Source organism: Choloepus didactylus, chromosome 18 (assembly GCF_015220235.1).
Source record: "Choloepus didactylus isolate mChoDid1 chromosome 18, mChoDid1.pri, whole genome shotgun sequence".
Taxonomy (NCBI): Eukaryota; Metazoa; Chordata; class Mammalia; order Pilosa; family Megalonychidae; genus Choloepus; species Choloepus didactylus.
Window position 1 is genome coordinate 56,229,670 of NC_051324.1, and position 26,644 is coordinate 56,256,313.

Genomic DNA, 26,644 nt, shown 5'->3' on the forward strand with positions numbered 1-26,644 from the left:
TGTCTCCTTGAGTGTTAGCATCACCCCCCCCCCACTGATGTTGTTTGGTATTATCTTTTGTAAACCTTGATAGGCTTTGCATAGTTGTGCTAGAGGCATGAATTGATTTTGAATGAGTAATTGTGAGCTGAATTTGGATTTCATTATTAGAACCATCTAGCAAATCTATAAAGCAGAATTCTAATCTTACTGATGCTTTTGGACACCTTTCCCCTCTGGGGATGTGGTCTTCTTCCCAGCTGGGCTTCCTCAAGGTAGTTAAACAATATAAATCCTGTGCTATGTTTGTGGTGTGAGACCATTCTGGATGGAATAGACTTTTGAGCTCAGGTCTGGGAACCTAATAATTAATGAGAAAGGAAGTTTAGAATTTCTAACAATCAAGGAATAAGTGCTTTGAGAAGATTGCCTGTGCTTGAAGTAGAGAACATTTGTTTTTCTTTCATCTTATTTTTCTTTTCTTTTTTCTAAGTGAAACTAAGACTAGAAATAGTTCATTATCTAGAATGTCAAATTGATTTTTGTTTGCTGGGTGGAGATTAGAATGACTGCTGGCAGTTCTCAGCTGTTTCACTGAATTCAAATGAATCAAGGGATAGCTATTAAAATGTACTTGGGATTTTTAGGCTTAATCACACCTCTCACTAAGGTTGCTGTTGTCTGGATCCACTGTTTCCTTTGCAGCATCAAAGCAGAAAAACACCATCTTACCTCCTCTTCCCCTTTTATAAAACTAACTCCTACTGAAAATGCGCATATAGAAGGTGTTGAGATAGAACGTAGCTTGCCTTTTTCCTCTGCCAAGAGAAGTTTTTGGGTTCAAACTATTGACTGACAGATCCCAAGCTACCAGATAGCACTCATACATCATATGTCTAGCTTGTTCAGAGGCAGCAAATATCTGACAGCTGTATTTTACAAAGACAAAGAATTTTAATAATGACCTTAAAGGATTAGGAATGCTTCTGAGAAAAGAAGCATATTCCAAACCTGGCTCGCCTCTTAAGATGCTGCGTTATTGTTCTCCCTGTCTGGAGACTAGTCAAAATTTTAATCAAAATTGCTTTCTTTCCTCCCGCCCTCCCTCTCCCTTCCTTCCTCCAGCACTTCCTCTAATCCAGTATATGGATTAGGAAGAAATTAAAGGACTCTAGCATGTCTCAATGGCCACATTACTACCTATATGTCCTAATGTGGGAGGACCTGGCAGATGAGTCGGTCATAAGAGAGCTACCTAGAGGGAACTATTTTCTCTTTTTTGTGGGTCTGATGGTAGGATCCCAAGATTGGATTCCTAGACACATATTTCAAATACAGCTGGAGGTTAGAAGGGCAATTATTATTAAACAGAACAAAACAAAAATACAGATTCAAAGTGGTCATTACCTCTGCATTAAGAAAGGCCAACACTGAGTCTTGAAATAGCTCTTTATTTTTTCATTGTACAGTCTGACTCATTATTGATAGGTTTTTTGTGGCCTGATTAATGATGATAACTTTTTTGGGTGACAAGAAGTAAAATAAATGTCACTGGTGTTTTGTTGTTCTGACTTCACTGAGGTTGAGAGGCTCATGGAGTTCGTGAGAGGAAGGGCAATTGGCTGCTTGCTTCGTAACCGAGGCCTCCGTTTATTGAGATCGTTAGGTGGGAACCATTGCTTTTGTTCCTTGTTTATGGACTGGATAGACTAGAATCCTATATAAATGCTGGGAAGAGAATCCCTTATTAGAGGTTTTCTCAATCTTAGTGAGAGAGATGAACTTCTTTATGAGGCAAAGTGACTTTCATAGGGCATTATGGTCAAGACTTTAGGAAAAGACCCATCAGCAGTACCGTTTGAGACATCACACATCCCAGAAACATATCTGGCTAACTGGCTAAGATTCAGAGAGCATTTGCCTTAAATAGATTTTTTTTCTTTCCTAAAAGTATGGGAACATAAATATATTTGCATCTTTTCTCTTAGAACCTTAGCCACTCTTTAGTTTACTAGAGAACTATGTGAGCTTTTTGAATAGAATTATTTTAGTTAGTATGATAAATAGTTCAAAGTATTATATAATTACATTGTAAAGTTTTGAAGGGTGAAACTTTGATCCTGGAAAATAAGAAAGGTGTTTTCTTTGCTTGCTTCTCTATTTCCTTATGGAACTTTCCTTTTAACCCATACTTCCCTATGTTTCCTTATGGTAAGTAGTGTAAGGATCTTATTATTTCAAAGGGAATGAGTCCCAGAGATACTTATTTATAGAGAGCTTGACAGTATTTTTCCAGTACTTTGGACATCGGCCACAACAACACCAAGTTCCTACTTTAAAAATGTATCCTGATTATTTAAGGGGACAGATTAACACCTAACCAAGACTGTCTCAAAAATACCTCCCAGTATTAGTTTCCGGTTGCTGCTGTAACAAATGACCACAAACTTGGTGGCTTAAAACAACACAAATTTATTTTTGTACAGTTTTGGAGGTCAGAAGTCCTAAAATCAAGCAAGGCAGCATTTCTTCTGGAGGTTCTAGGGCAGAATCTGTTTCCTTGGCTCAAGTTCCCTTCCTCACATCACCCTGAGTCCTTCTTCTTTCATCATATCTTCTTCTCTGCCTCCCTCTTCCATCCCTTATGATAACATTGGGCCTATCTGGATAATCCAGGATAATCTTCCCATTCCAAGATCCTTAATCACATCTGCAAAGTCCCCTTTTCCATGCAAGGTAGCATATTCATAGGTTGTGGGAATTCAGCTGCCGACGCCTTTGAGAGCCATGTTCTGCCTGCTACACTCCCTGTGGCCCCCATTGGCTTTCCCAGGAGCTGGGAGCTGGGCGCCTTCCCTTGCTGGTGTTTGCACCATTCTTGCCAGTTGTCTTGACTTGTGTCAGTTTGGACTGCTCATGCCCTCCTCTTGCCTCCATCATCTTTCATCTGGTCCTCTTGTTCCATTCTTTTCCATTTCTTTCTTGTCTGTCCTTTTCTTCCAGCCCCATGTCCAACCCTGTAGTTCAGGGATTTCTGATCTTATGCCACAATATCCTGCAAACTAGTCCTTCTGCTTGAATTCTCCCTGCAGATATCTTTAGCTCATCTTGAAGCATACTTGTTTTATGGTGTGTGCCTGATAATTCCGTTATCCGAAGTCTTTGTTTTTCTGTCGTCTTTAATTTCTGCTAGCTCTCAGTCTTGTTTCTTTGCCTGCTTGGTTATCTTTGATTATGTGCCGTTCCTTATATTTGAAAAAATATGCATAGGAATCACTTGAGGACTCAGATGAAAGTGCTTGCTCACAGAGAGGATTTGTGTTTGATTCTGCCAGACACCTGGGGGTAGTCCTGATCCAGGATCACCTGAAAGAAGTTGCATGGGGTGAGATTCCCTGGCCTTCTCCAAGGAGGTGAACCTGGGCCTGAAATCTTAAGTGATGGCTGGTTTGCTTCTGGTTTACCCATCACTGGGAAGATGTAGCCCACTGGGGCCCCAGCTCTTTGTGGACAGGTCTGCAGTTAGTACTCCACCTCAGCCAGCCATGGGCTTTGCCTTCTGTTCAGGAGGCCCTTAAAATGAAAGTTCCAATTTGTCCGGCTCAGCAATGCTTTGTGTGCAAAAGTGGCTTCTCTGCTCATTTTTCTGGGTTCCCATTTTTCTTAGTTTTTGCCTGGTTATTCTTTACTAAGTTATCAAAGTTTCGGTGCTATTCAGAGATGTTTTCCTAAAATATTGTGTTTGCTGTTAGTTGCCTTACACAGCAGGATGGGTGTGCCAGTCTGGATGTATTATGTCTTCCAGAAAAGCCATGTTCTTTAATGCAATCTTGTGGGGACAGACATACTAATCTTTTTGATTAGGGTGTGATATTTTGATTGAATGTTTCCATGGAAATGTGACCCACTCAGCTGTGAATGAGAACTCTGATTGATTTATTTCCATGGAGGTGTGGCCCTGCCCAATCAGGGTGGGTCTTGATTAGTTCACTGGAGTACTTAAGAGAAATAAAGAGCCGACACAGATGCTGATGCTTGGAGATGCTCGGAGATGCAGACAGAAGGACGTTTGGAGATGCTAAGCTGAGACATGAAGCCCAGAGTTTGTTCCGGAGAAGCTAAGAGATTACAGACACTTAGCGAGAAATGCCCTGGGAGAAAGAAACAACGACTCACAGGACCTGAGAGAGAGGAGCAAAGACAGACTCCCAGAGACATTTTGGAGAAAGCCATTTGGAAACACAACCTGGGAACAAAGGACCAGCAGACGCCGGCCATACGCCTTCCCAGACATCATTGGTCTTTCCTCAGTGAAGGTATCCTCTTGTTGGTGCCTTAGTATGGACACTTTTATGGCTGTAGAACTGTGTGCTGGTTTGGATGTATTATGTCCCCCAAAATGCCATTATCTTTGATGCAATCTTTTGCTTTTCTGGACCCCAGAAGACCCTGGCCTCAATGTCTCAACAGTGCCTCTGCTGTCCCTGGCCATTCTGGATCTGAAGCTCCTCAATCTTAGTCATCATCACTTTGATCTGGTCAGGCTTTGCTTAAACAGTTCTCTTGGGAAATGAACCTGTGGACGAAGAGAAAGACTTTCGACTGGCCTCCTGTGGAACTGTAGTGACAGCAGGAGCTTTAGGCTCAACCTTCACAAGAAACAGGAGTCAGTGTGAAAACCCAAGGTCTTATGGTCTGCTGGCGGCTTTGGAAGAAAGAGACCTGTTAGGAAGGAAATTTCCATTTTTTGTCATTTCAGTTCCTGAAAACTCAAGATAAGGTTGTCTCTTTTTGAGCCTGTTATATTCCAAGTTATAACTGAGTTTGAGGAAAGGGGTTTTGCAGGGAGGGAACACCAGTCTTTTTTGTTTTTTTGTTGTTGTTGGTATTTTTTTTTATGCTAGATTGTCAGATGGATAATGCTACCCTTCATTTCTCAGTGCAGCTGGTAACATGCTGATTGGGGGGAAACGAGCTCTTAACTCATGGGAGCTTGCCATGTAGGAGCACAAAGAGTGGGTCCCAAGGTTAGGACAAAGCAGCAGTAAAGGTGTATGTGACATGCTTGAGGAGGCAGCTTGCTCTGGTGGGAAAGGCATTAGGATGTGGGTGGCAGGAAGCCCATGTCTGACTGGCCCCCCCAGTTAGTGCTGTGGCCCTGGACAAACTGTGCATCTTCTTGGATGTCAGTCAGGTTCTCTTTCCTCTTGGCCTTGGCTATTCTGCAAGGCTATGAGAGTAAGGAGGATCTGGCTCTGCTGGCTCCAGCATCCAGCCCCTGGGAGGACAGGGAGGAAAGGGGGTTTGGAGTGGTCCCCAGGAGGAGGAGGGAGTGACCGCTTTGTGGATGTCTAGAATGCAAGCATGGAATCTGGTTCCAATAATACTGAGTTATCATCCAGCAATGTTGGTGCTAGAAACAGCCTGTGTTTAGCTAGTCTCATTCCCCCATTCTGCAGATGAGCAAACAGAGACTCTGAGCTTTTCTTGTATAAAAGAAACTGGTGAAGTGGAGCTGGCCTGTCAGTGTGGGTTTTAAAGAGTTTACTGTGAAACTCCAAAGTCACTGCCTCACCTCTAGGGGGAAGAGAGTCATGATGGTGACCCAGACTGCTGTGCTCCCAGCTGATTCCCTGGGGCCCAGCTTTCCAGGGGCCCAGCACGGGCCCTCTTGGCTGACACAGATCTTGAGAGTCTGTTCAGAGTTCAGCAAAGGTTTCTTTAATGCAGGTCAGGAGGCCTGACTTAATGGAGCAGGTCGGGCCTGCATAAAAAATAACACCTTCCTAAACAGGTGCCAGCTCATTGCTCTCAGGCCTTGCCTGACTGCTGAGACCACAGACTCCTGGATGTGTGGCTGTTTTCACCCTTTGGCCCTGGACTGGGCCTGACTGTGCCCTGCAGATTCCCAGGCCATCTCACCTTCAACTATATTCAGGCCTCTCCACTCTCATCATGCTCGCGGGCTGGGTTGAGTGCCCCAACGCACTGACTCACGCTGTTCAACCTCAAAATTGTGCTCTCTGTGTGTGGACTCAGAGCCTTGACCTGTGACACAGCCCCCTTTCCCATGGCCATTGCTGCCTGTGAAGCAGCCTCAGAACAGCAGAGCCTTATGTGTCATCCTTATGTTATTAAAGCAATTTAAATGGAGTTTATTTTTCAGCCTACTGAGAATTATCAAGTACCAAATTTTCTTTCTGAATTACCTCTGTAATTTTCTTTTTAAATTACCCTTATAAAACTAGGTGATAGTTAAGTGAAAAACATGTATTGCTCTTGGTATATTTCTTTTCACCAAGCCTAGGCTTAAAGATAGCAAGGAAGGATGGTCCCTGGACCTGAGGCTGTCTTTTTAGCTGTCAGCTCCTAGATTTAAATTGCTTTGTCTGGTCGATAGAGATCATTCCCTTTTCCCGGATCTCGTGGGGATAGGAAAGCCCGAGGCACATAAATGAGTGTGAGCAAAACTATTAGAAAGTTTTTATGAAGGTAATTTCTCTTAAGAATTGATACTGGAAATGTGTGGCTTCAGATATGTCCAATGCTGTGGCTGGGCCCTGAACTGTAATTCTTGTCACTGGGGCATTTCTTATTTCTGGTGATCCAGGATTACTGTGTGTACACCTCTCCCACCCACCCTCATCCCGCCCCCTGCCAGGGTTTTACGTTTTCTCTTAGTGGTAGCGTTTTGAGCATGAATGTTCGGCTGAGTATTAAAGGTAGGAGATTTTCACATTAAAGAATCAAATAACATGATGTTGATTGTCTCTGGTAGACTACTTGTAAGCATATTATGTTGGATTGTGTGCCTTTAAACATAAACATGTGGGGTTTTAGATTTGGCAAGGACTCTAGATCCCCCATGTTACAGATGAAGATAATAAGCCCCAGAGAGATCATGGCTTGTTCAGGGTTCCACAGAGTCAGCTGGAAAAGGAGAAAGTAACAGAAGCCCTGTCTGTCTCCTTGTTGCACGATGGGAGCTCCTTCCACTTTCTCTTGACACCTGTCTTCTACCGGTGGTCTTCCTCTGCTCCCAACACCCACTCACCCTTCTGGAGATAGAAAATAGACCCACGTGGCTGAATTCCCCATGCCCGTGCTCATGCCCATGCTCTTGTCCCTTCCCTCCTACTCATGCCCTTTCTGCTACAGGCTGCCCATCAGTCTAAAAGATGAGAGTCCTGCCTCCTGCACTGGTCCCACCCTCCGCAGTCCTAAAGCCCACCCTGTGCTCATCTGACAGGGTCTCTTTCCAGGTTATAGTATTAATTTCCATCTTGGAGGGCCTGTGTGCCCAGTAAATGGGCCTTGAGTTGAATAGGGAGAGATGCAAGGTGGGCTTGTTGTCTTTTTTGTTTGTTTTTAATAATTTTTGTTGTGGTAACATGCAACATAAATTTACCATTTGAACCACTTTCAAGTATTAAGATTCAGTGGAAAGACGTCTTTTGTTTTGCCGCCAAACTTTTTAGATGTCTTTCTTCTCCCCAACTAGCTACTAAACTCCAGAAGGGCAGAAAGCAGAGCTTGCCTGCCTCTCACCATAGCCCTAGCAGAGCTCTCAGTAGGTGGTGGGTTATTGCATTGATACTTCATTTGTCTGCTGTTCAAATCTTGGATTCAGTTTAAAATCAAGTTTGGTTTCTCCTGACTCCTCAGAATGTGGGTTGTGTCTTCAAGGCTGACTGAATATTCTGGCCTTATAGTACCCACCATTTGGGGAATAAAGAAGTCAACAGGTGGTGATAATTAGTCTTTCTACACTTGGATACTTTGCTACTTATTTGCAATAGCAAGATTGTATGAGTGTTTGGGGGAGAAGCAAGCCAAGTAATTGTTGGGATTGCTGTGAAAATTGCACTGGAAGCAGTACCCCTCCTGGGTTAGCTTCTTATAGCGAGAAAACCACTGGTGAGTAATTTGTTCCAAGATCCTCAAAATCACCAGGATGCTACATTTTATCATAATGGACTTGTGAAGTAATGCTGGTAACACTTATTGTACACATATTTTGAGCTTTGAATTATAGACTTGTGACACAAATGAGCCAGTTAAAAGGGAGGAAGCAATTACTCAGATGTGAAGTAAGATTGTATGCATTTATAACACTGGTTTGTAGTTTGCTCATGAAAGAGAGTACCTAACAGGAATTTATCTAGTGAAAATTAAACCATTAAACCCTCTGAAGTGAAAAATAGTGGACATCTGCCAAGTAAAAGCATAATTGCTGTTGGAAACTGAGCTTCCTCTGTGCTCCTATGTGCAAATAAACAAGGGTCTCCTGTGGAGAAACTGCTTTCTGATATCTGGTTTTCTCGCTGTTTCCACAGAGCCTGAGCCCTTGGAAGCTGGCAATGACAAGTCTGAATGGTAGCCATGCCGAAAAGACCATTGACATGCCAAAACCATCAGTCCCCAAAGTGCACGTGCAGAGGTCTGTGTCCCGAGACACCATTGCCATTCACTTCTCGGCATCCGGGGAAGAAGAGGAGGAAGAAGAGGAGAAGTTCAGGGAGTACTTGGAGGAGGGGCTAGATGACCAAAACATCGTAACAGGGCTCGAAGCCAAGGAAGACCTCTATCTCGAGCCGGGCGGCCATGACGCCGCTGGGCCTGCTGTCTTGCCTGCCCTGGCAGATGTCCTCTCTACGTCCCAGTCCCCTGCCATTTTGCCCATCTCCGAGAACACTGTAAAGCTGTTGGAATCCCCTCCTCCGACAGCCCAAGTATTAGGTACAGTGCCATTGGCTCTTTCCCCAGGGTTGTCTTCATCGGCGCTCTTGGCTAGCTCTCCCAGTGTGTCCTCTCTTTCCGAGCAGAAAACCAGCTCTTCCTCCCCATTGTCCTCTCCTTCCAAGTCTCCTGTCCTCTCATCCAGTGCCTCATCCTCCACCCTTTCCAGTGCAAAACCCTTCATGAGCCTGGTGAAGTCCCTGTCAACAGAGGTGGAGTCAAAAGAATCCCCACACACCCCGAGGCATAGGCACTTGATGAAGACATTAGTCAAGTCTCTGTCCACAGACACTTCCAGGCAGGAGTCAGAGACTGTGTCCTACAAACTGCCTGATTCCAAACTGAATTTACATCTGTTCAAGCAGTTCACACAGCCACGAAACACAGGTGTAGATTCCAAAACTGCACCTTCCTCCCCACTGACTTCTCCCTCTGATACTCGCTCCTTTTTTAAAGTGCCCGAAATGGAGGCTAAAATTGAAGACACTAAACGACGCCTTTCAGAAGTCATATACGAGCCTTTTCAGCTCCTTAGTAAAATTATAGGGGAAGAAAGTGGCAGCCATAGGCCCAAAGCCTTATCTTCAAGTGCTTCAGAACTCTCCAATCTGTCCAGCTTAAATGGTCACTTGGAAAGCAATAACAACTACAGCATCAAAGAAGAGGAGTGTGATTCCGAGGAGGACTGCCACGGAAGCGATTCCACCATCCCCAGAAGCGACCACCCCAAGTCCACTGATGAGCCCACGAGAGAGGCGGAACCGAAAAGTTCCCAGGGTAGCAGTCTAAAGGATTTAGGCCTGAAGACAAGTTCTCTAGTTCTTGAGAAATGTTCTTTGTCTGCCTTAGCGAGCAAAGAAGATGAAGAGTTCTGTGAGCTGTACACTGAGGACTTTGATTTGGAAACAGAGGGGGAGAGTAAAGTTGATAAACCCCCAGATCTCCTTCTCAAGCCACAGGTGCTCATGGACGGTGGCATGGTTCCTGACAGCGAAGACGAGGTGGACTCAGCCGAGCAGCACCCGGAATTACCAGTGAAGACCTTGGGCTTCTTTATATTGTGTGTGTATGCATACCTCATCCTCCCCCTCCCCCACTATGTGAGTGGACTCTTTCTGGGAATCGGCCTTGGATTCATGACTGCAGTTTGCATGATTTGGTTTTTTACACCACCAAGCGCTCCTAAAAACCACAAGTCACATAAAAACATACGACATTGGAACACAAAGTCTCTGGATATCAAAGAACCTGAAATATTAAAGGTAAGCCTTCTCTGTAGCAGCTAGCTCGCGCAGACTTGTGCTATTGCTCACATACAACCTTATTTTAGATCTAACAGTGCTTTTAGGGTAGTTATTTGGTATGGGTTTTTACACAAGCAGTGTTTTTAAGACTTTGTAGTCTCTTCATTCTCCAGGCACCCAAGAGACTGATTTGGTAAACCACATTCTAACTCAAGTTTTGCTGAATCACCAAGTGATTTTTTGAGGATCTCCATGGCTCCAAAGAGTAGCATTTAAAACTAGGTCCTATTTTTGGTCTCTCTCTAAACTTGCCAGGGATTTGCTGCTTGCTGAGCATTAGTTATAGTTGATTCTTTTGGGGTAAATATTCTTGAGACCCTGAAGAAGAGTTAAATACTCCTGAAAATGCAAGAGAGGGAAGGAGGGGAAGGCAAATTAATGTCAGTGTTGGCCCCTCCTGGTGCTCCTCTTACCCCCGTGTACAGTGGAGCAGGAGCTGGAGAAAGAAACGTCACCTTTAAGTATGTGCCAGATGCCAGGCTTTGGGCCTCCCCAAGAGGTGCCAAGACAATCCATCAGGGTGCAGAAAGAAAACATTAGAGGTTTTTTTTTATATTTATTTTTCAAAAATGCTGGGTTTTGTGTGTGTTTTTTGTTTTTTTTTTATTCATTTTATTGAGATATACTCACATACCACGCAGTCATACAAAACAAATCATACATTTGATTGTTCACAGTACCATTACGTAGTTGTACATTCATTACCAAAATCAATCGTCAATATTTTTTAATGAAATGTGCCAACATTTGGAAGATATCCTTAACTAATGATCCTATATTTTCCATATAACTAATATAACTGTGTGTGATATTATAAAATCAGACACAGGTAAAAGATCCATTCAAAGTATAAGATAGACCAATGGATTTTAATGTAACAGAGTTCAAAATGTTCACTGGTATGAATTCAGATTCCATATTGCTATAAACCTGTCAGAAATTACCTCTTGTTGAGCTTTGGTGGTATAGCAGAGAAAAATATCCGCAATTATCCAAGAAGGCTATTAAAATACTATTCCTTTTACTAACTCCATATCCATGTTGTCCTGATTTTCTTTATGTACTTGGACTAAAACAACGTATTGGAACAGATTGAATTCAGAAGCAGATAAGAAAATCTAGCTGTCTTCTTTTAAGTCAGACACTAAAGAAATTTGCAAAAATGTTAAAACAGTGCTACTCTTCTCACTAAATTTTTTTTGGTTTTGGAAAATAGTTATTATATTACATTACTATATTAATATATATTATACATTATATAATATAATATATTAACATGTAATGAGGTTATTGTCATTTTTAAGTGAATTGATAAATGAAAATTTTTTAATTTCTCAGTTTTAATTTTAACAGTAAATATTGATAGATTTAAAACACATAAACAAAAGCTCTTTGGGGTCCATGGTAATTTTTAAGACTATAAAAGGGTCCTGAGACCAAGAAGTTTGATAGCCACTGGCATATAGGATAAGTACAAATTAATTAGTCTGGCATTTAAGCCTTCCCCTCCCAGATGTTAATTCATTCCTTTACAGGCATTCAGTGAATACCTACTCTATTCTGTCAATTATTATCCACGTCTGTCAAATGTGGATAATAATTATACCTACCTCATGGAGTTGTGAAGATTAAATAAGTTAGTATATATAAAGTACAGTATTTGTTGTAAAGTGCTTAGAACATTGCCTGGCATATAGCGAGCACTGTGTACGTGTATGTGTACTATAACTTCTGCCACTACTTCAAATGAGTACATTTTCTGGAGTCAAGCTCTCTGGGCCCCTCCTTATTTTCTCCTCCTCTGTCTCACACTTCTTAGTCCTGGCCTCCTCCCTAGGAATGTCCATCCTGCTTCCTTTCATTTCCTCAGTTTCCTTTTATTGTCAGAGCTCTCCATTTGCTAGCTAAGCACTGGGGATTTAGAGATGAAGAGGATGTAATTCCCATCCTTAACAAGTCTAGTGAGGGAAATCAGCATGTAATTTAGGTAATCATAGGTGTTAGTAATGGAATATGCATAAGGTTACGGGAGGTGTGTGTTTTTTATATACACAATATTAAAGTACAGCTGTAGGTTATATGATTTGTAAGTCATACATACACATACACCCATACTCATCATTTATATATATATGTGTATGTTTTCTACAGATAGGGTGTGGAATCAGAAAAATGATTGAGAGACCACCACTTTATAAAAGTTACCTAATTCAAGCCTCACAATCACCCTTAGGAGTTTGATGCTTCCGGTTTCACCAATAGGGAGACTCGGGCTCCAAGAAGTGGTCGTTTGTTCAAGGTTTCTTACCACTTAAATAGTAGAGGGAGGATTCCGAGCCCTGGTGTGCCATCTTCCTGCCCTTCCCATGACACTGTTCTGCGAAAGGTCATGTCTAGACCTGGGTTGCATTACAGGAGATGTAAAGAAAGGAGACCTTGGTTTCCCCAAAGTGGTTTCAAACCTTGGTTATTGATTTTAAAGCTTGTTTGGGTTCTCTTTTACATGAATAGTTTTTTCTCCTTCTTCTAGTTAAATAAGAATGATCTAAAAAATAGCAGCATGATTTCTCCTTATTGCAAAACAACAACAACAACAACAAAAAACCAAGGTGAACTGTTTCAGGGTCCAAAATACTATTTGTAAAAAAAATTCACAAATTTTTTTCCTTATTCAAAAGAAATACATGGTCAGTGCTTAGAAAACATGGGAACCCCCCCCCCAAATTATTCCGTATCACACGAGTGGAAAGTAATTACAGTTAGTAATTTGGTATATATTCCAGTCTTTTTAAAAATGTCCATACTATGAGTATACACATGCATATACATACACACAAATGCACACTCATACACTCTTTCTGTTTGATTTTAATGGGATCATATATTTTGTTGCCTGACGTTTTTTCTTTTTCATGTGGCAATATAAGACTGTTTTAGTTTCTTAGGCTGCTCAAAGCAATACAGTTTCAAACCACCACACTACACCCTCTGGACCCTAAAAAAACATGATCTTTCTGTATGCAAAATACATTCATTCCATCACAATATCCGAAAGCCTTGAGTCATTTCAGTAACTTTACTAAGTACAAAGTCTCATCAAAATCAGTTATGAGTGTGGTCTGTCCTAGGGCACAATTCCTCTCCACCTGTGGACCTGTGAAATCTAGGAAACAAGTTATCTGCTTCCAGTATACAGAGGGACAAGCATAGGATAAACATTCTCATTCTCATAGGGAGAAATTAGAAGGAAAACAAGGGTCACAGTCCCACAGAATTCCGAAACTCAGCAGGGCATGCTTCATTAGATCTCAAGCCCTGAGAGTCATCTGTAGAACAAAGTTTTGTCCTCTGGGCCTGATGGAGTGGCAGCCCCACCCTTTCCAAGTGCTTGCGCAGCAGCTGTGATCTCTCCAAACACTGGGGTGAAGGCTCTACCCTCATCAAGGTCTGGGTGGCGGCCAGACTCTCTGCAACTCCCAGGCCTCTGAGAAAATTAGGGTGGTAGCACTCTTTCTGAACAAGCGGGCAGAAGACCCACCCTCTCCAAGCACCAGGGCATACTCACCCTTTCCACACACATGGGTGGGTCTACCCTCTTGGCCTGAGACGATGTCTTCAATCCAGACCTCAGCTTCCATGGTCCTGCCTTTGAAATAATTTTCTCCTTTAATCTGTTCCATTTCTATCCCTTTTAGTCCAAGCTGGCATTGTTCCATTCATACAGATCTTGCAAAGAGCTTGTCAGTTTTGCATATAGCACACAAGGGTCCAATGCATAAGACAGTAGGACTCTTCTTATCCATAAGGACACTTTGCAGAGAGCCTTCCCAGATAACTGCATCTCCACTCCTGACTTATACTGAAATGGCTGGCTGGATCCATGTTCAGTTAAACCCTCACATGGAGCACCAGTCTCTAGGGACTTGCTTTCCAGAATCTTAGACCATCAATTCCAAACCATCAGTTTCTGGTATCTTTGTGACCAGGAGTTCAGTTCAGTTCTCTTTCCTCTCTTATTTTACTATAAGGTGTGAAGGAAAACCAGGCTGCCCTCTCCATACTTAGCTTGGAAATTTCAACTAAATATCTAAGCTCATTGCTCTCAAATTCTGCCTTCCATCCGACATCAGAACTCAATTTTGCCAAGTTTTCTGCCACTTTAAAATAAGGATTGCCTTTCTTCCAGTTTTCGATGACACATTCATCATTTCTGTTTAAGGCCTCATTGGCAGTACTTTTAGCATCTGTATTTCTACCAACAGTCTCTTCAAAGCAAACTAGACCTTTCCTAAAAAGCACTTCACAGTTCTTCCAGATACTACCCATTACTCATTTCCAAAGCTGTTTCCACATTTTTGGTATTTGCAATAGTAGCACCCCACTCTCCTGGTACAAAAATCTGTTTTAGTTTCCTAGGCTACTCAAAGCAAAACCATGTGAAATCACTGCCCTCCCCCCTACGTGGGATCAGACACCCAGGGAAGTGAATCTCCCTGGCAACGTGGAATATGACTCCCGGGGAGGAATGTAGACCCGGCATCGTGGGATGGAGAACATCTTCTTGACCAAAAGGGGGATGTGAAAGGAAATGAAATAAGCTTCAGTGGCAGAGAGATTCCAAAATGAGCCGAGAGATCACCCTGGTGGGCACTCTTACGCACACTTTAGACAACCTTTTTTAGGTTCTAAAGAATTGGGGTAGCTGGTGGTGGATACCTGAAACTATTAAACTACAACCCAGAACCCATGAATCTCGAAGACAGTTGTATAAAAATGTAGCTTATGAGGGGTGACAGTGGGATTGGGAATGCCATAAGGACCAAACTCCACTTTGTCTAGTTTATGGATGGATGTGTAGAAAAGTAGGGGAAGGAAACAAACAGACAAAGGTACCTAGTGTTCTTTTTTACTTCAATTGCTCTTTTTCACTCTAATTATTATTCTTGTTATTTTTGTGTGTGTGCTAATGAAGGTGTCAGGGATTGATTTAGGTGATGAATGTACAACTATGTAATGGTACTGTAAACAATCGAAAGTACAATTTGTTTTGTATGACTGTGTGGTATGTGAATATATCTCAATAAAATGATGATTAAAAAAAAAAAAAAAAAAGCAAAACCATGAATTGGGTTGGCTTAAACAATAGGAATTTATTAGCTTACAGTTTTGAGGCTGAGAAAATGGCCAAATCAAGGCATCATCAAGGCCATGCTTTCTTCCCTAGGATCGGCTGCTGACGATCCTTGGCTCCTCTGCCACATGGCAAGGCATGTGGCAGCATTTGTTGGTTTCTCCCTTTTCTTCCAGGTTTCATTGATTTCAGTTTCTTGGCTTCCATGGCTTTCTCTCTTTGCCTGAATTTCATTCTCTTATAAAGGGCTCCAGTAAAAGGATTAAGACCCATTCAGATTGAGGTGGGTCATGCCTTAACTGAAGTTACTTCATCAAAAGGTCCCACTTAAAATGTGTCCACACCCACAGGAGTGGATTCAATTTAAGAACATGCTTTTCTGGAGTGCATACAGTTTCGAACCACCACACTGGTGTTGAGTCTTGAGGATGTAGCATACTTAAGTTTAGTATTAATATATGAACAGGTGCAAAAGTGACTCATTATGCATAGTTGCTAGGTTGTTTTGATACGGTGGTGTTGTGACTGACTACCTGAGTTATAGTTTGTCTAAGTCAGTTAGTGCCGATCTTAGCAAAAAAAAAAAAAAGGTATTTCTGTTAACTCCAGTGCCTAATGACTGTGGCATTCAGTTTACGCTGATTTGTGCATTTGTCGTGAAAAGATTTAAATTTTAATCCAGTCACTCTATAGTGTTGGGTCAAATCACTGCTATATGCCAGGAGTTTACTAACTACATAGAGGATGCCAATGGAATGGGATTTTAATGTTATGTCACAGCCTGGTTGCTTTGATCCCACAAGTGAAACAGTAAAGGCAGGACAGGGATGCTGAACATCGGCAGTGGGTTAAGTGTTGGGTACATTTTCTCATTTAATCCTCACCATAACTCTATTCAGTTAGGGTATGTGCACTTAAAGAAATGGAGGCACAGAGAAGTTCCATTACTTGTCCAAGGTCACACAACCAGTGAGTAGCAGAGCCAGGCAGGACTAAACAGTCTTTTGAGAAAGATGTGTTACCCTCAGTGCCTGGAATAAATGTATTTGAATTTTCACATGTGGAGAACAAGTACTTCAGTGTTGTTATGGACTGAATCCTGTAGTCTAAGCAAATTATCTTTGGGTTGTCTTAAAAGTGTTCTTCATGATTGACATTTGAACAACTCTGATCAAACATTTCAGTAATTCGCTGTCATCTTTGGGTTAGCTTGTTTAGACTGGCTTCACTACTAATGAGAAAGAAGTATGTTTTAGCCTGATAACTTTTGTTTGGTGCACAGGGCTATTTGTGACTTAGTGACCTAGCCAAATACCTTCTCTATTTAGAAAAGGGACACAATGAATTAGAAGGGTAGGTTGTGTATTGCAAGCCAGAGATTTCAAATGCAATTGTTCCTTGGGCAGTAATTTTATTGAGAGTGAGATCATACTTTTGGGAACCATTTAAAAAATATGACACTTTAAAACTTTTTAGCAGGATTGACATTAAGTTTAGGATCCAAATGTTGTGTTAAGATAAGTAATGTATGGTGGAATCTTAACTTTGAGCATCTGTCTTTTCCTTTTATATTTCTCATTGGACATTTTATTTTACTCTCTATATGAGCTAGGATAACAATAGCTATTGTAGCAAATTAGTTTATTTCTTGCCTGCACCGTAGTTTGGTATGGATGTCCCAGATGGGTGGGTGGCCTCCTCCATGTATTGATTCTGGGGCCCAGGCTTTGTCCATTTGTGGCACCACCCAGAGGTCAGCAGTTTTCTTTAAAGGGCTAGATAGTAAAGATTTTAAGCTTGTGGGCCAAACGTTTTCTGTCATGACCACTTAACTTTGCACTGTTTCTGTCACAGCTACTCAGCTCTGCATTGTAATAGGAAAACAGCCATAGACAATATGTAAACAATAGGGTATGGCTATATTCTAATAAAACTTGACAAAAACAGGCCCCAGCCCCGTTTGCTAACCTCTACCCTAGGGTATTAGAGTTCTTTGCATCTAGCTGGCAAAAGGGGAAAGAGAAAACAAGCAGAAGGCATACCTACTTAAATGCCTGGACCTAGAGGTGACCCATGTCACTTCCAGTCATATTCCACCTGGGGAGAGCGGGTCACATGAGCCCTCATAAATGTAAGGGGCCTGGAAAATATGGTACCTGGGTGGGCAGCTTCTTCCCAATGACAGCTCTACACATGGAAAGGGGTGCGCAAATTTTGGAGAGACGGCTGGCCTTCTCTGCCTCACTTACCAGCGCTATACTTATTTATTGTCTGTCTTCCCCCATGCACTGTAAGCTTCATGAGCACATAGACCATGACCATCTTGTTCATTGTTGGGTTCCCAGCTCCTGACATGTATTAGGCACATAAGTAGTTGGATGAATGGACGGGTGAGTAAATAAATGAATGAACAAATGAGGTTTTATCAAAAAGTTTAGGCAGTGAGTCAATATTGACCCTATTTTCCAGTGAAGTTGCTTTTTAAAAGAAATCCCTGGTGCCTGCTTTTAAAAAAAAATTTAGTCAGGCATTGGGGGGGGGGTGATCTTTTAAGAAGATGAAAAATAATTATCTTAAAGTACAGTTTGTGGAGGTCTCCCCACTTAGATAAGCCAAAATGGTCCATCTTAAACAGGAATTGAAACTTGATATTTGATGTTTAGAAATTGCCTGGCAACAAGTCTGTTCTCTTCTTCCCAGTGCTCATACAGTGCTGCCTTCCAGAATTCAAAGGGAGTAGAAGAAAGGCTTAAGCTAAGTGTACCTTGGTGTTCAAGGAGTATTTTAGGAGACCGTGTGTTTTCAAACCTGTGAGCCATATACATTCTCATTGAGGGGCCCAGGAAATCCTTACAGCCTGGACTGAGATTCTGATTCCTTTATTGCCGCCATAAACAATTCAAGGGGCACAGTTTTTCTACCATGTAATTTCACGTGATGAGGAAAGGGAGGAGAAAAGTAAAGCTTTCTGTATTTTATCAAGGCAATTTATTTCTCTGTCCCTACTGCAGACATTTGTATTCAAAAATGACATTGCAGCAGTGATGCCTATGTGGGATGGTGTTCTAGTTTGCTAATGCTGTCAGAATGCAAAACACCAGAGATGGATTGGCTTTATAAAAGGGGGTTTATTTGGTTACACAGTTACAGTCTTAAGGCCATAAAGTGTCCAAGGTGACACATCAGCTATCGGTTACCTTCGCTGGAGGATGGCCAGTGGTGTCTGGAAAACCTCTGTTAGCTGGGAAGGCACGTGGCTGACGTCTGCTCCAAAGTTCTCATTTCAAAATGGCTTTCTCCCAGGACGTTCCTCTCTAGGCTGCAGTTCCTCAAAAATATCACTCTTAGTTTCACTTGGGGTATTTGTCGTTTCTTAGCTTCTCTGGAGCAAGAGTCTGCTTTCAATGGCCGTCTTCAAAATGTCTCTCATCTGCAGCTCCTGTGCTTTCTTCAAAGTGTCCCTCTTGGCTGTAGCTCCTCTTCAAAATGTCACTCACAGCTGCACTGAGTTCCCTCTGCCCGTCAGCTCATTTATATGGCTCTACTGATCAAGGCCCACCCTGAATGGGTGGAGCCACGCCTGCATGGGAATTATCTCATCAGAGTTATCACCTACAGTTGGGTGGGGGCGCATTTCCATGCAAACACTCAAAGAATTCCAATCTAATCAGCACTGATAACATCTGCCCACACAAAGATAATGGCGGTTGGGGGGCATAATACATTCAAACTGGCACAGATGGTAAGCCCGAACGGCCAGTTTGCAGTCAAGTAGTATCTCCTCTCTGACAGAAGTGTTCTCATGCCACGCCACCTTCTGCCTCCCTGAACACAGCTGATCAGCAGCTGGACTGCCTGGAATATTAGCAGTAAAGGTTTCTGTGGAGCCAAAACTGCCGCAAAATACAGAGAATAACTCTTAGGACTTCCTCCAAAGCCTGCTTGTTCTTAATTTATGGGAGTTCATAGCTGAAGAGAGGCAGCAAACAGCAGAAAGGTTGCTATAGGCATTCAGCTTGAAGTAACATGTGAACACATCAAAGCAAGGGGGAAGACCCAGATTTTAGCAGAATCGAACGTGTCTTACAGCATGATGGCCTGGGTAAGTTAGCTTAAGGTTGATAGAGAGCCGCCTGTGTGCCACGTAGTCTAAGGGCATTTTTGGGAGTCCCATGCCTCAGTAGCAACTCTGGGGTTTTTATTTTGGGCAACTGACTAGATGCTCTGATTTGGGGACCCTAGAAAGAGGAGTAGGTTTGGGTGTGGGAAATGAGGCATCCGAGTCGGCATATTACACCTAGGAAACTGGGTTTTGCCAAACATTATCCAAGAATGTAGTTGTCACTTGACCAAGAATATACTTAATTCACTACTATTCTTGCACCCCTTTTCCACGTGTTTATAATGAAAAGCTTCCTGAAGATTTCATAAAGTTCTTGTATTTATGTTTGAGTGTATGATTCAGATGCAGTTTTGAATTATATTCATTAGTACATTCTTTATCCCAGACTTAAAAAGCACCAGCAGAATACTGCAGTAGGATGTCGATTTCCAGACTCATGATCTGTCTCTTTTTAAAAAGCCTAGAAGGTTGGTTAAAATTCATTTATACCATTGAAAAGACTAACAGAAATGGATTTGGAAGAATCTTTGTTCTTTAGATTATGTCACATTTAGGTATTTAATAAGAGGGATAGGTTTTTAAAAATAGATTCCCTAAATATGGGGTTTGGTTTTGATTGCTAAATGAATTAATTCATAGGGAAAATAATTGTATCAATTTTGAGAATAAACTCTGACAAGAAATTTAATCTCAATCTTATTAAATTCTTTTATTTTAAGAAATTAATGAGAAAACCTTCAGGAGAAACAACTTCATTGCATACAGCTAAAAGCATAGTGCTGGTCTGTTGTAACCCTCAATATGAGTGCAAGAAATATAAAAATATTTTTTCTACACTGTATTTTACTGAAAATATCCCGTTCCTATAATTGGTGGCTTGAGTTTTTATGCATGGCTTTATAAACCTGGCTATTTCCAGGGCCTCTGGTTGCTGGAAAACGTTAATCAGGAGTGGTGTTGCAATGCAGGCAGCCCTCATAAACAGTTACAAGCAACACAAAACCCCCAAAAATTGGTTGGAGAGGCAGCTGTGTGGAAAATGCTTCCTGAATTCCGTAGCAACACGTTATGAGTGAGTAGTGGTTACAGTATCAGGTGATCCCACAGTGATTTTGTCTTAACTTCTATTTTTTAAATTTTTTATTATAGAAAATTTCAAATATACTCAAAGTAGAGGCAATAGTATAGACCCCCATTTACCCTACCTGCAGCTTCAGTTCTCACCATTTTGCCCATTTTCACTCAATTTATTAATTAAGGCATGGCTGAACTATGGTTCTAGTCCATCTATATATAATTCTTTATAGCATCATTTCTTTGGGAAAATGCATACTGAATTCCAGGCTAGGTATTCCAGGATCCTGCCTCTCTGGTTTTGTTCCACGTGTTATCTGTGGAGTGAGGAAAGAGGCTGTAGGTATTGTGGCTTTAAAATTTCTCGAATTGTGCATTTTGGAAAAGTAAAGCATTAATAACTATGAAAAAAACAATGTTAGAAATATTTCTACTTCTGAAACTAAATACATTGGAGACTGTTCTTATTGTGCAATAATTAGCCTCTAAGAAGAAGTTTGCTCTACCCCCAAACAAGGAGAGTGCAAGCAAGATGGCCCTGGGGCACAGGCATGTTGGTGTGTTGGTGCCCAGCTTGCAGTTAATTCACTGCTTCATTCTGTTGCTTCTTTTAGTGGTCTCCAAAATGGGATGCTCAAGACACTATCTGTTGGAGTACAAGACATTATTTATATTAAAGTTCCTATTCGTATCTATATTTACTCTTTCTATCTAAGAGAGTAAATAAGCCTTGCTAAATATTTAACGTACAAATGATCATATATTAACCTTTGGCCAAAAACCTTGCAAACTGTCAACAAGACTATTTGAAATATGGATTTGCATCCATTATCATTAATGATGAGCCTCACCCTAAGTGTATATAGCTACACACTTGAGATGTTGGCCAAAGATAGTATAAAGTCATCATAATGTAAAAAACTAAAAACTAGCAAAAAAGGCTAATTATTTGCTCTTTAACTCTTCTTTATTTCTATTTTTAAATTTTTCTAAAAGCTGTATTATATGAAAATATGTATGTAATTCATAAGGAAATGTATGTATTGTGGGTGCACACTCAATTTTTAACTGACAGAATGTGCGATTTTAGAAGTTTGGAGGCTAATTTATTTGCTTATCTATTTGACATCTTAATTTCAATGCTTACTGATTAATATGATTTAATGTTTATCATCTGTATTACTGTAAATCAGATCTTGATTATTTCAGTGGTTCATCTGAGATCATTTTATTTTTCTGACTAATTCAAGTGCCCCTTATCTCCTAGCTTTATTACTGTTCTACGAACGCATTATAATTTTAAAGGTGTTCTTTGGTCATGTGAGTTTGAGAGATGCTGCCCTGAAGAACCAGAAAAGTTGGGATAAAGGCCATTTTCCCAGACACAGTCTGTGGCTTTAGCCCTGAGTCCAGTGCTTTCGTGACACTGCTGTGAAGGTGACCTTGAAGCAGACAGTGGGAGGATGTGGGTGGTATTGACGCTGGCACCTCCTTCCCCTAATGGCTTTTTTTTTAATGTTCTTGATGGTGTCTTTGAGCAACATTGATTTTGAATGTTGGCTCTCTGCCTTGAGGCTATCATGCATAGTATGAATTCTGTATGTTAGTAGGTCTGTTCATCATTCATGGGTAAGTCCAACATATATCTAAAGTTCTGTCGTTTGGTAGACTGTTCACGCCATTTTCTCAGTCTCTATGATGAATGATACTACATTTTCAGTTCCAAACCACTATGTATCAACAACAAAAAAAAGGGATGGGGATGGTGGTTTAAGCTTGGCAAAGAGAAAATCCTGCTTATGGTTTAGTTTTGGGGACAAAAGAAGAGTAGTCACCTTTTTTTGTGCTTTAGAGATGATTTTCAGCAGCAGAGACCTCAGGTCCTGGCTCTGTTTTGAAGTCTTGGATTTGCTCCTTCCCCGATAGACTACATAGGGGAATGATCCAGGGAATCTGAAAGACTGGCGGCCTCAGAAACGCCAGCTCGGCCTCGCGATAGCAGGGAAAGCGTGCTGCAGTGTTACTGGGTCAGCCCGGCTCCCAGCGCACCGAAGAGAGAGAAATTCCAGTCATTTCCTTGGGCCGGACGGCTGGTACTTTTCTCTAGTCGGCTCAACATCAAGCCGACCAGAAGAGCATTGGCCTTGAACTCCTGGTTGGCACTGCACCAGAAAGTGAGCAACAATAGTAGTTCTTGCAGACCTTATTATTTTGCAAAAGGTTAATTATAGCTTTTAGTCTTTCCAAGTATTTAATGGGCCCCTTTATAGATTGTGGTTTGTACTTTTAGCCAGACATGTCTTCTAAATTCAGTGGAGAAATGAAGAGAAACCTCTGACCTTTTACAAACACAATCACAGGACCAGTCTGGGACCAGCTGCAGCCTGGCTGACTGTGGTCATTGCCCCCCAGTGGTGGGCACTGTTTCCATTTTAACAGTTCCAGCCTCAGAGAGAAACAAAGCTTTCTGAGTTGCTTAAATGTGGGTTGGGAGCATCTCTGAGTTTTATTAGTTGAGGTTTTGAAGTGGAATGAGTTGGTAACTGCTATAATTCTTTTTACCCCTCCCATGTCCCATAACAAAATAAAGCTGGAGAACTGTCTTACTTGGTAAGAACTTCAGGGTTAGAAATTTTAGACCAATTGAGTGGACAGTTGGGCCTATATGGGGAACAGGGTGAAGGCCTTGGACTTGCTACTCTGCTCTCGTGGTCTGCTCTTAGACCATTTAGGCCTGGAAATTCCACGTGAAGCTTAATCCTGGGGGTTGGCCAAGCCCTGGGGAAAAAACTGGCCAATTGATGGTATCAAAAGGTGATTAGGGTTTGCACTGAGAAATTGCTTTCTGCAGGTTCAACCTGATTTGGGATGAATAGGGGTGCATTTGGGAGCAGAATCAGGGAGAGACTCTAGAAGAGTTGTGCCTGATTGGTCTGAGCTTCGCTATGGCCAGTTGCAACATGGAGCCTGGCTGATGCGGGCCATGTAGAGGCCCCTGAGATTCACACAAGGTTTCCTATCAAAGCTTGTAATGTTCTGGAAAGGGCCTTAGACGGGTCAGGAAACCTGGGCTCCAGTCACACCTCTCTTTCTGCTATAGATATGAAGTAACTAATTCAATTTCTGTCCTAAAAAGCTGTCAGTTTGGTGTTAAATAGGTTTCTCTCTGGGATTACTTATTTTCTTGCTCTGTGCTATTTTGTGCAATTAAACTTGATTTTTCTCCTTGAGAGCAGTGCCCAAGTCTTCTACTTCTAAGTAACCTCTACAGCTCTTTGCCTGTAGTAGCGTCTCATCAGAAGCTTGTTCTTGTGATGGTTGCCATATATGCAGTTATATGGTACTTACAGGCTGTGACGGGCACATCAGCTCGTCCCACATACTTAGTGCTCTATGTACAGATTTTATTTAGCTCTCATAGCCACCCTCTGAATGAGGTTTCATTCTTGTATTCAGCCATAAACATTTGTTTATGTTTGTTGTTGGCAGACATGATCCTTGCTGATGTGGAGTGATTAGTTCAATTATGTAGAAGATGCAGTTCATGATACCATGATGCTAGAATCACTGAGCCTACATGTCAGGGAAGCCTCCTGTAAGTGTCGCCTTTGCCATGACTTGAGGGTTGACCTGGTGTTAGCCAGAACGGGGGTGGGGCCATGCCATGGAGGTGGGATTAGGAGCCTGGGCCTCAGAGTCACTTGGTATCAATCTCAGATTGGCCACTCTCTAGACCTTGGGCAGCAAATCACATCACCTCTCTCACTTCACCTTCCTCTCTTGTAAAACCATGAGGTGTTGGCAGATGTAAAGGACATAATGCAGCTGAGGTGCTTGGGTCATAGTAAGAGCCTGAAGGCTGGCTATTATTACGAATGTTTGTTAGTGTTTTTAAAATCCTTTCCTTAAGATTTGTGCATTTTCCTGTATGCAAATTATACCTCAGTGAAGTACTGTAAGCATGAAAAACATTCATTCTGGCTTGAGCATAGTGTGGTGGGGCCAGGGAGGCATGAGGGTGGGAAGTAAGCCATGCCAGACCTTTTACAGGTGAGGTAACCGAGGGTCTAAGGGGTGAGCATCTTGTTTAACTTGGCAGTGAGTGGGGAAGCCTGAATTTGAACGCAGGTCTGTCAGACACCTAGCAGTTCTGCTAATGTGTACGTGGTTTGGTTTCAGTGCATGTGTTTTGACCAGCAATCTTTCAGCCATCAAATATGATCAAGGGTAGGGTTCCACTTAAGCTCACAAATGATTGTTCACAGTAGATGTGCATGTAATTCAAATCTTGATTCCTGGGTTGTATTTGTCTTTCAGCAGCTGTGGACTTTAGCCTCTGGTAGATGTTTAACACAAAGGAAAGAAAGTGATAGTGCAGGAAGGAGAAAATCTGAGGACAAAAGGGGCAGAGAAACCACAGGTGCCTTACCCCCTGCCTCTCACTTCTGCCTCATGTAGTGGGGCAGGTAGAAGGTTTTGTGTTCTGTTACCGAATTGGACCAGGAACTCTTCTCTCCCTCACGTTCCTCTATTCAGACTGTTGTCATATTCCTGGAATTTTGCGAGTGATAGGGGGTGACCTGCATCTGTCAGCGCTGTCAGCGAGAAGGACAACTGCATATTCACCTCAGAACTGTGGTCATATCTGAGGACACGGGCTGCAGTCGAGCAAGCTCTCTACGGGAGCCGGCTCTTCTGCTAAGGGAGTAGCTCAGGCTGCTGGGTTGGGAGCATGGCTTCATGCTGGAAACCGAATCCCTGAGGCTATGTGGATGGTGGCTTTTGCTAATCAGATGCAAAAATTTACTGGGAGGAGTAACTCAGGCAGCACTTTGTTAGAAGGGTGCAGAATGTGGCTGTCCTGTGAGCAGAGGAGCCAATTCAGTGCTTGCACCCAACACACATGCCCGTGGTTCTTGTCTGTTTTTCTAAATATAAAAATCAAACGAATAAGCTAAAAACTTATTGTAACTTTGTTCACAAATTGAGCATCTTAATGTTTTAAAGAACTATAAGAGTTTTTTTTAAAAAATTAGTCTTTTACCTAGATTACTTTTATTCTCAATCCTGAGTTTTTAACTTCGCACGATAGCTTTTAAAAGGGGTTTTGGTTTCTAAAATAGAAAGTATCATCTAGAGATGACTTAAATGATCTTATTTAATTATGTAGAGCAGTTAGTAGAACACAGCCCCAAACTGCCAAATATAGAGTTAAATGCCCATTATCAAGATATGTGTTGGAGGTGTCACCAAGCAGAGAGAGGTATGATTTTGGCCATTCTTCCTGAGCCAGTATCTAGGTCTGAAAAGCTAGAACCCAAGAATTTTAAAGTCCCCTTCACCTGTGCTGATATGGTAACCATGTGTAGCAATTGAGTACTTGAAATGTGGCTAGTGCAAACACATGTGAAATACATGTTGAATTTCAAAGACTTAGTATGAAAAAAAGGGATACAACATCATTAATATTTTAATATTAATTACATGTTAGAATGATAGCATTTTGGATGTATTGGGTTACATACATTATTCGAATTAATTTTTTTTGTTTCTTTTTGCTTTTTTAATGTGATTATTAGGCAGTTTAAAATTACATATTTTCATGGTTTGCATTTGTGGCTCACATTATATTTCTATTGGACAGTGCTGCCCTGTATAAAAATGAAAGCAGTTGAAGAGAAACAGCCTTTTATTCCTAAAATCCCTTTTATTCACAAATCAGGTAATTAACCTGTCCAATATCAGGAGTTTCGAAAGGGAAAAATCTCCATTACATTGCTCTGTCTGTGAGAGACTTAGTACACAGCACATAGGCATGTGTTGGAAGTGTCAGCAGCAGAGAGAGGTATGATTTTGGCCATTCTTCCTAAGCCAGAAAGTGACTGTCTTTCTGTTTGAGAATAACTTCAAAATGCAATGTCTTTTTTTCCTTTAGCCATTCTAGAATGGTGGTGACCTGATGATGACAGTAATGCTGGGAATTTTGTCCAAATCCCAGCGTATCACCCTCCAGTATCATGTTAATTCTATTGGCTTTATTACATGTCTGCCTTAACCTTTTATCTCTAGAAACTAATGAAAATCTTTTTATATAAGAGAGATTGTTGCAGTGATACTTCTCATATCAAATTATAATTATAACTCAAAACAGTGATTACCTAATTGTAGAGCATCTCAGTAAGATGTTATAAAGGACCCACAGAAGCCTCACACGTGCTCTGCACCATCAGGTGGCCACTGCTCTAGCCAGGAGATGTATTCTCAGAGTACAGTGACTCAGAAAGAGCAATCCCC

The 26,644-nt window shown here is 41.7% G+C and overlaps 1 protein-coding gene across 3 annotated transcripts in view; it reads left to right on the forward strand.

Annotated features, from left to right (window-relative positions):
- The window catches only part of TEX2 (testis expressed 2), a 116,165-nt gene that overhangs the window by 34,697 nt on the left and 54,824 nt on the right, over window positions 1-26,644 (forward strand). For all 3 annotated transcript variants that reach the window (XM_037807874.1, XM_037807875.1, XM_037807873.1), the window contains exon 2: window positions 8,316-9,980. In XM_037807874.1, coding sequence (XP_037663802.1) covers window positions 8,340-9,980 — 1,641 coding nt within the window. In that variant the 5' untranslated portion in view covers window positions 8,316-8,339. The remainder of the gene's footprint in view (window positions 1-8,315; window positions 9,981-26,644) is intronic.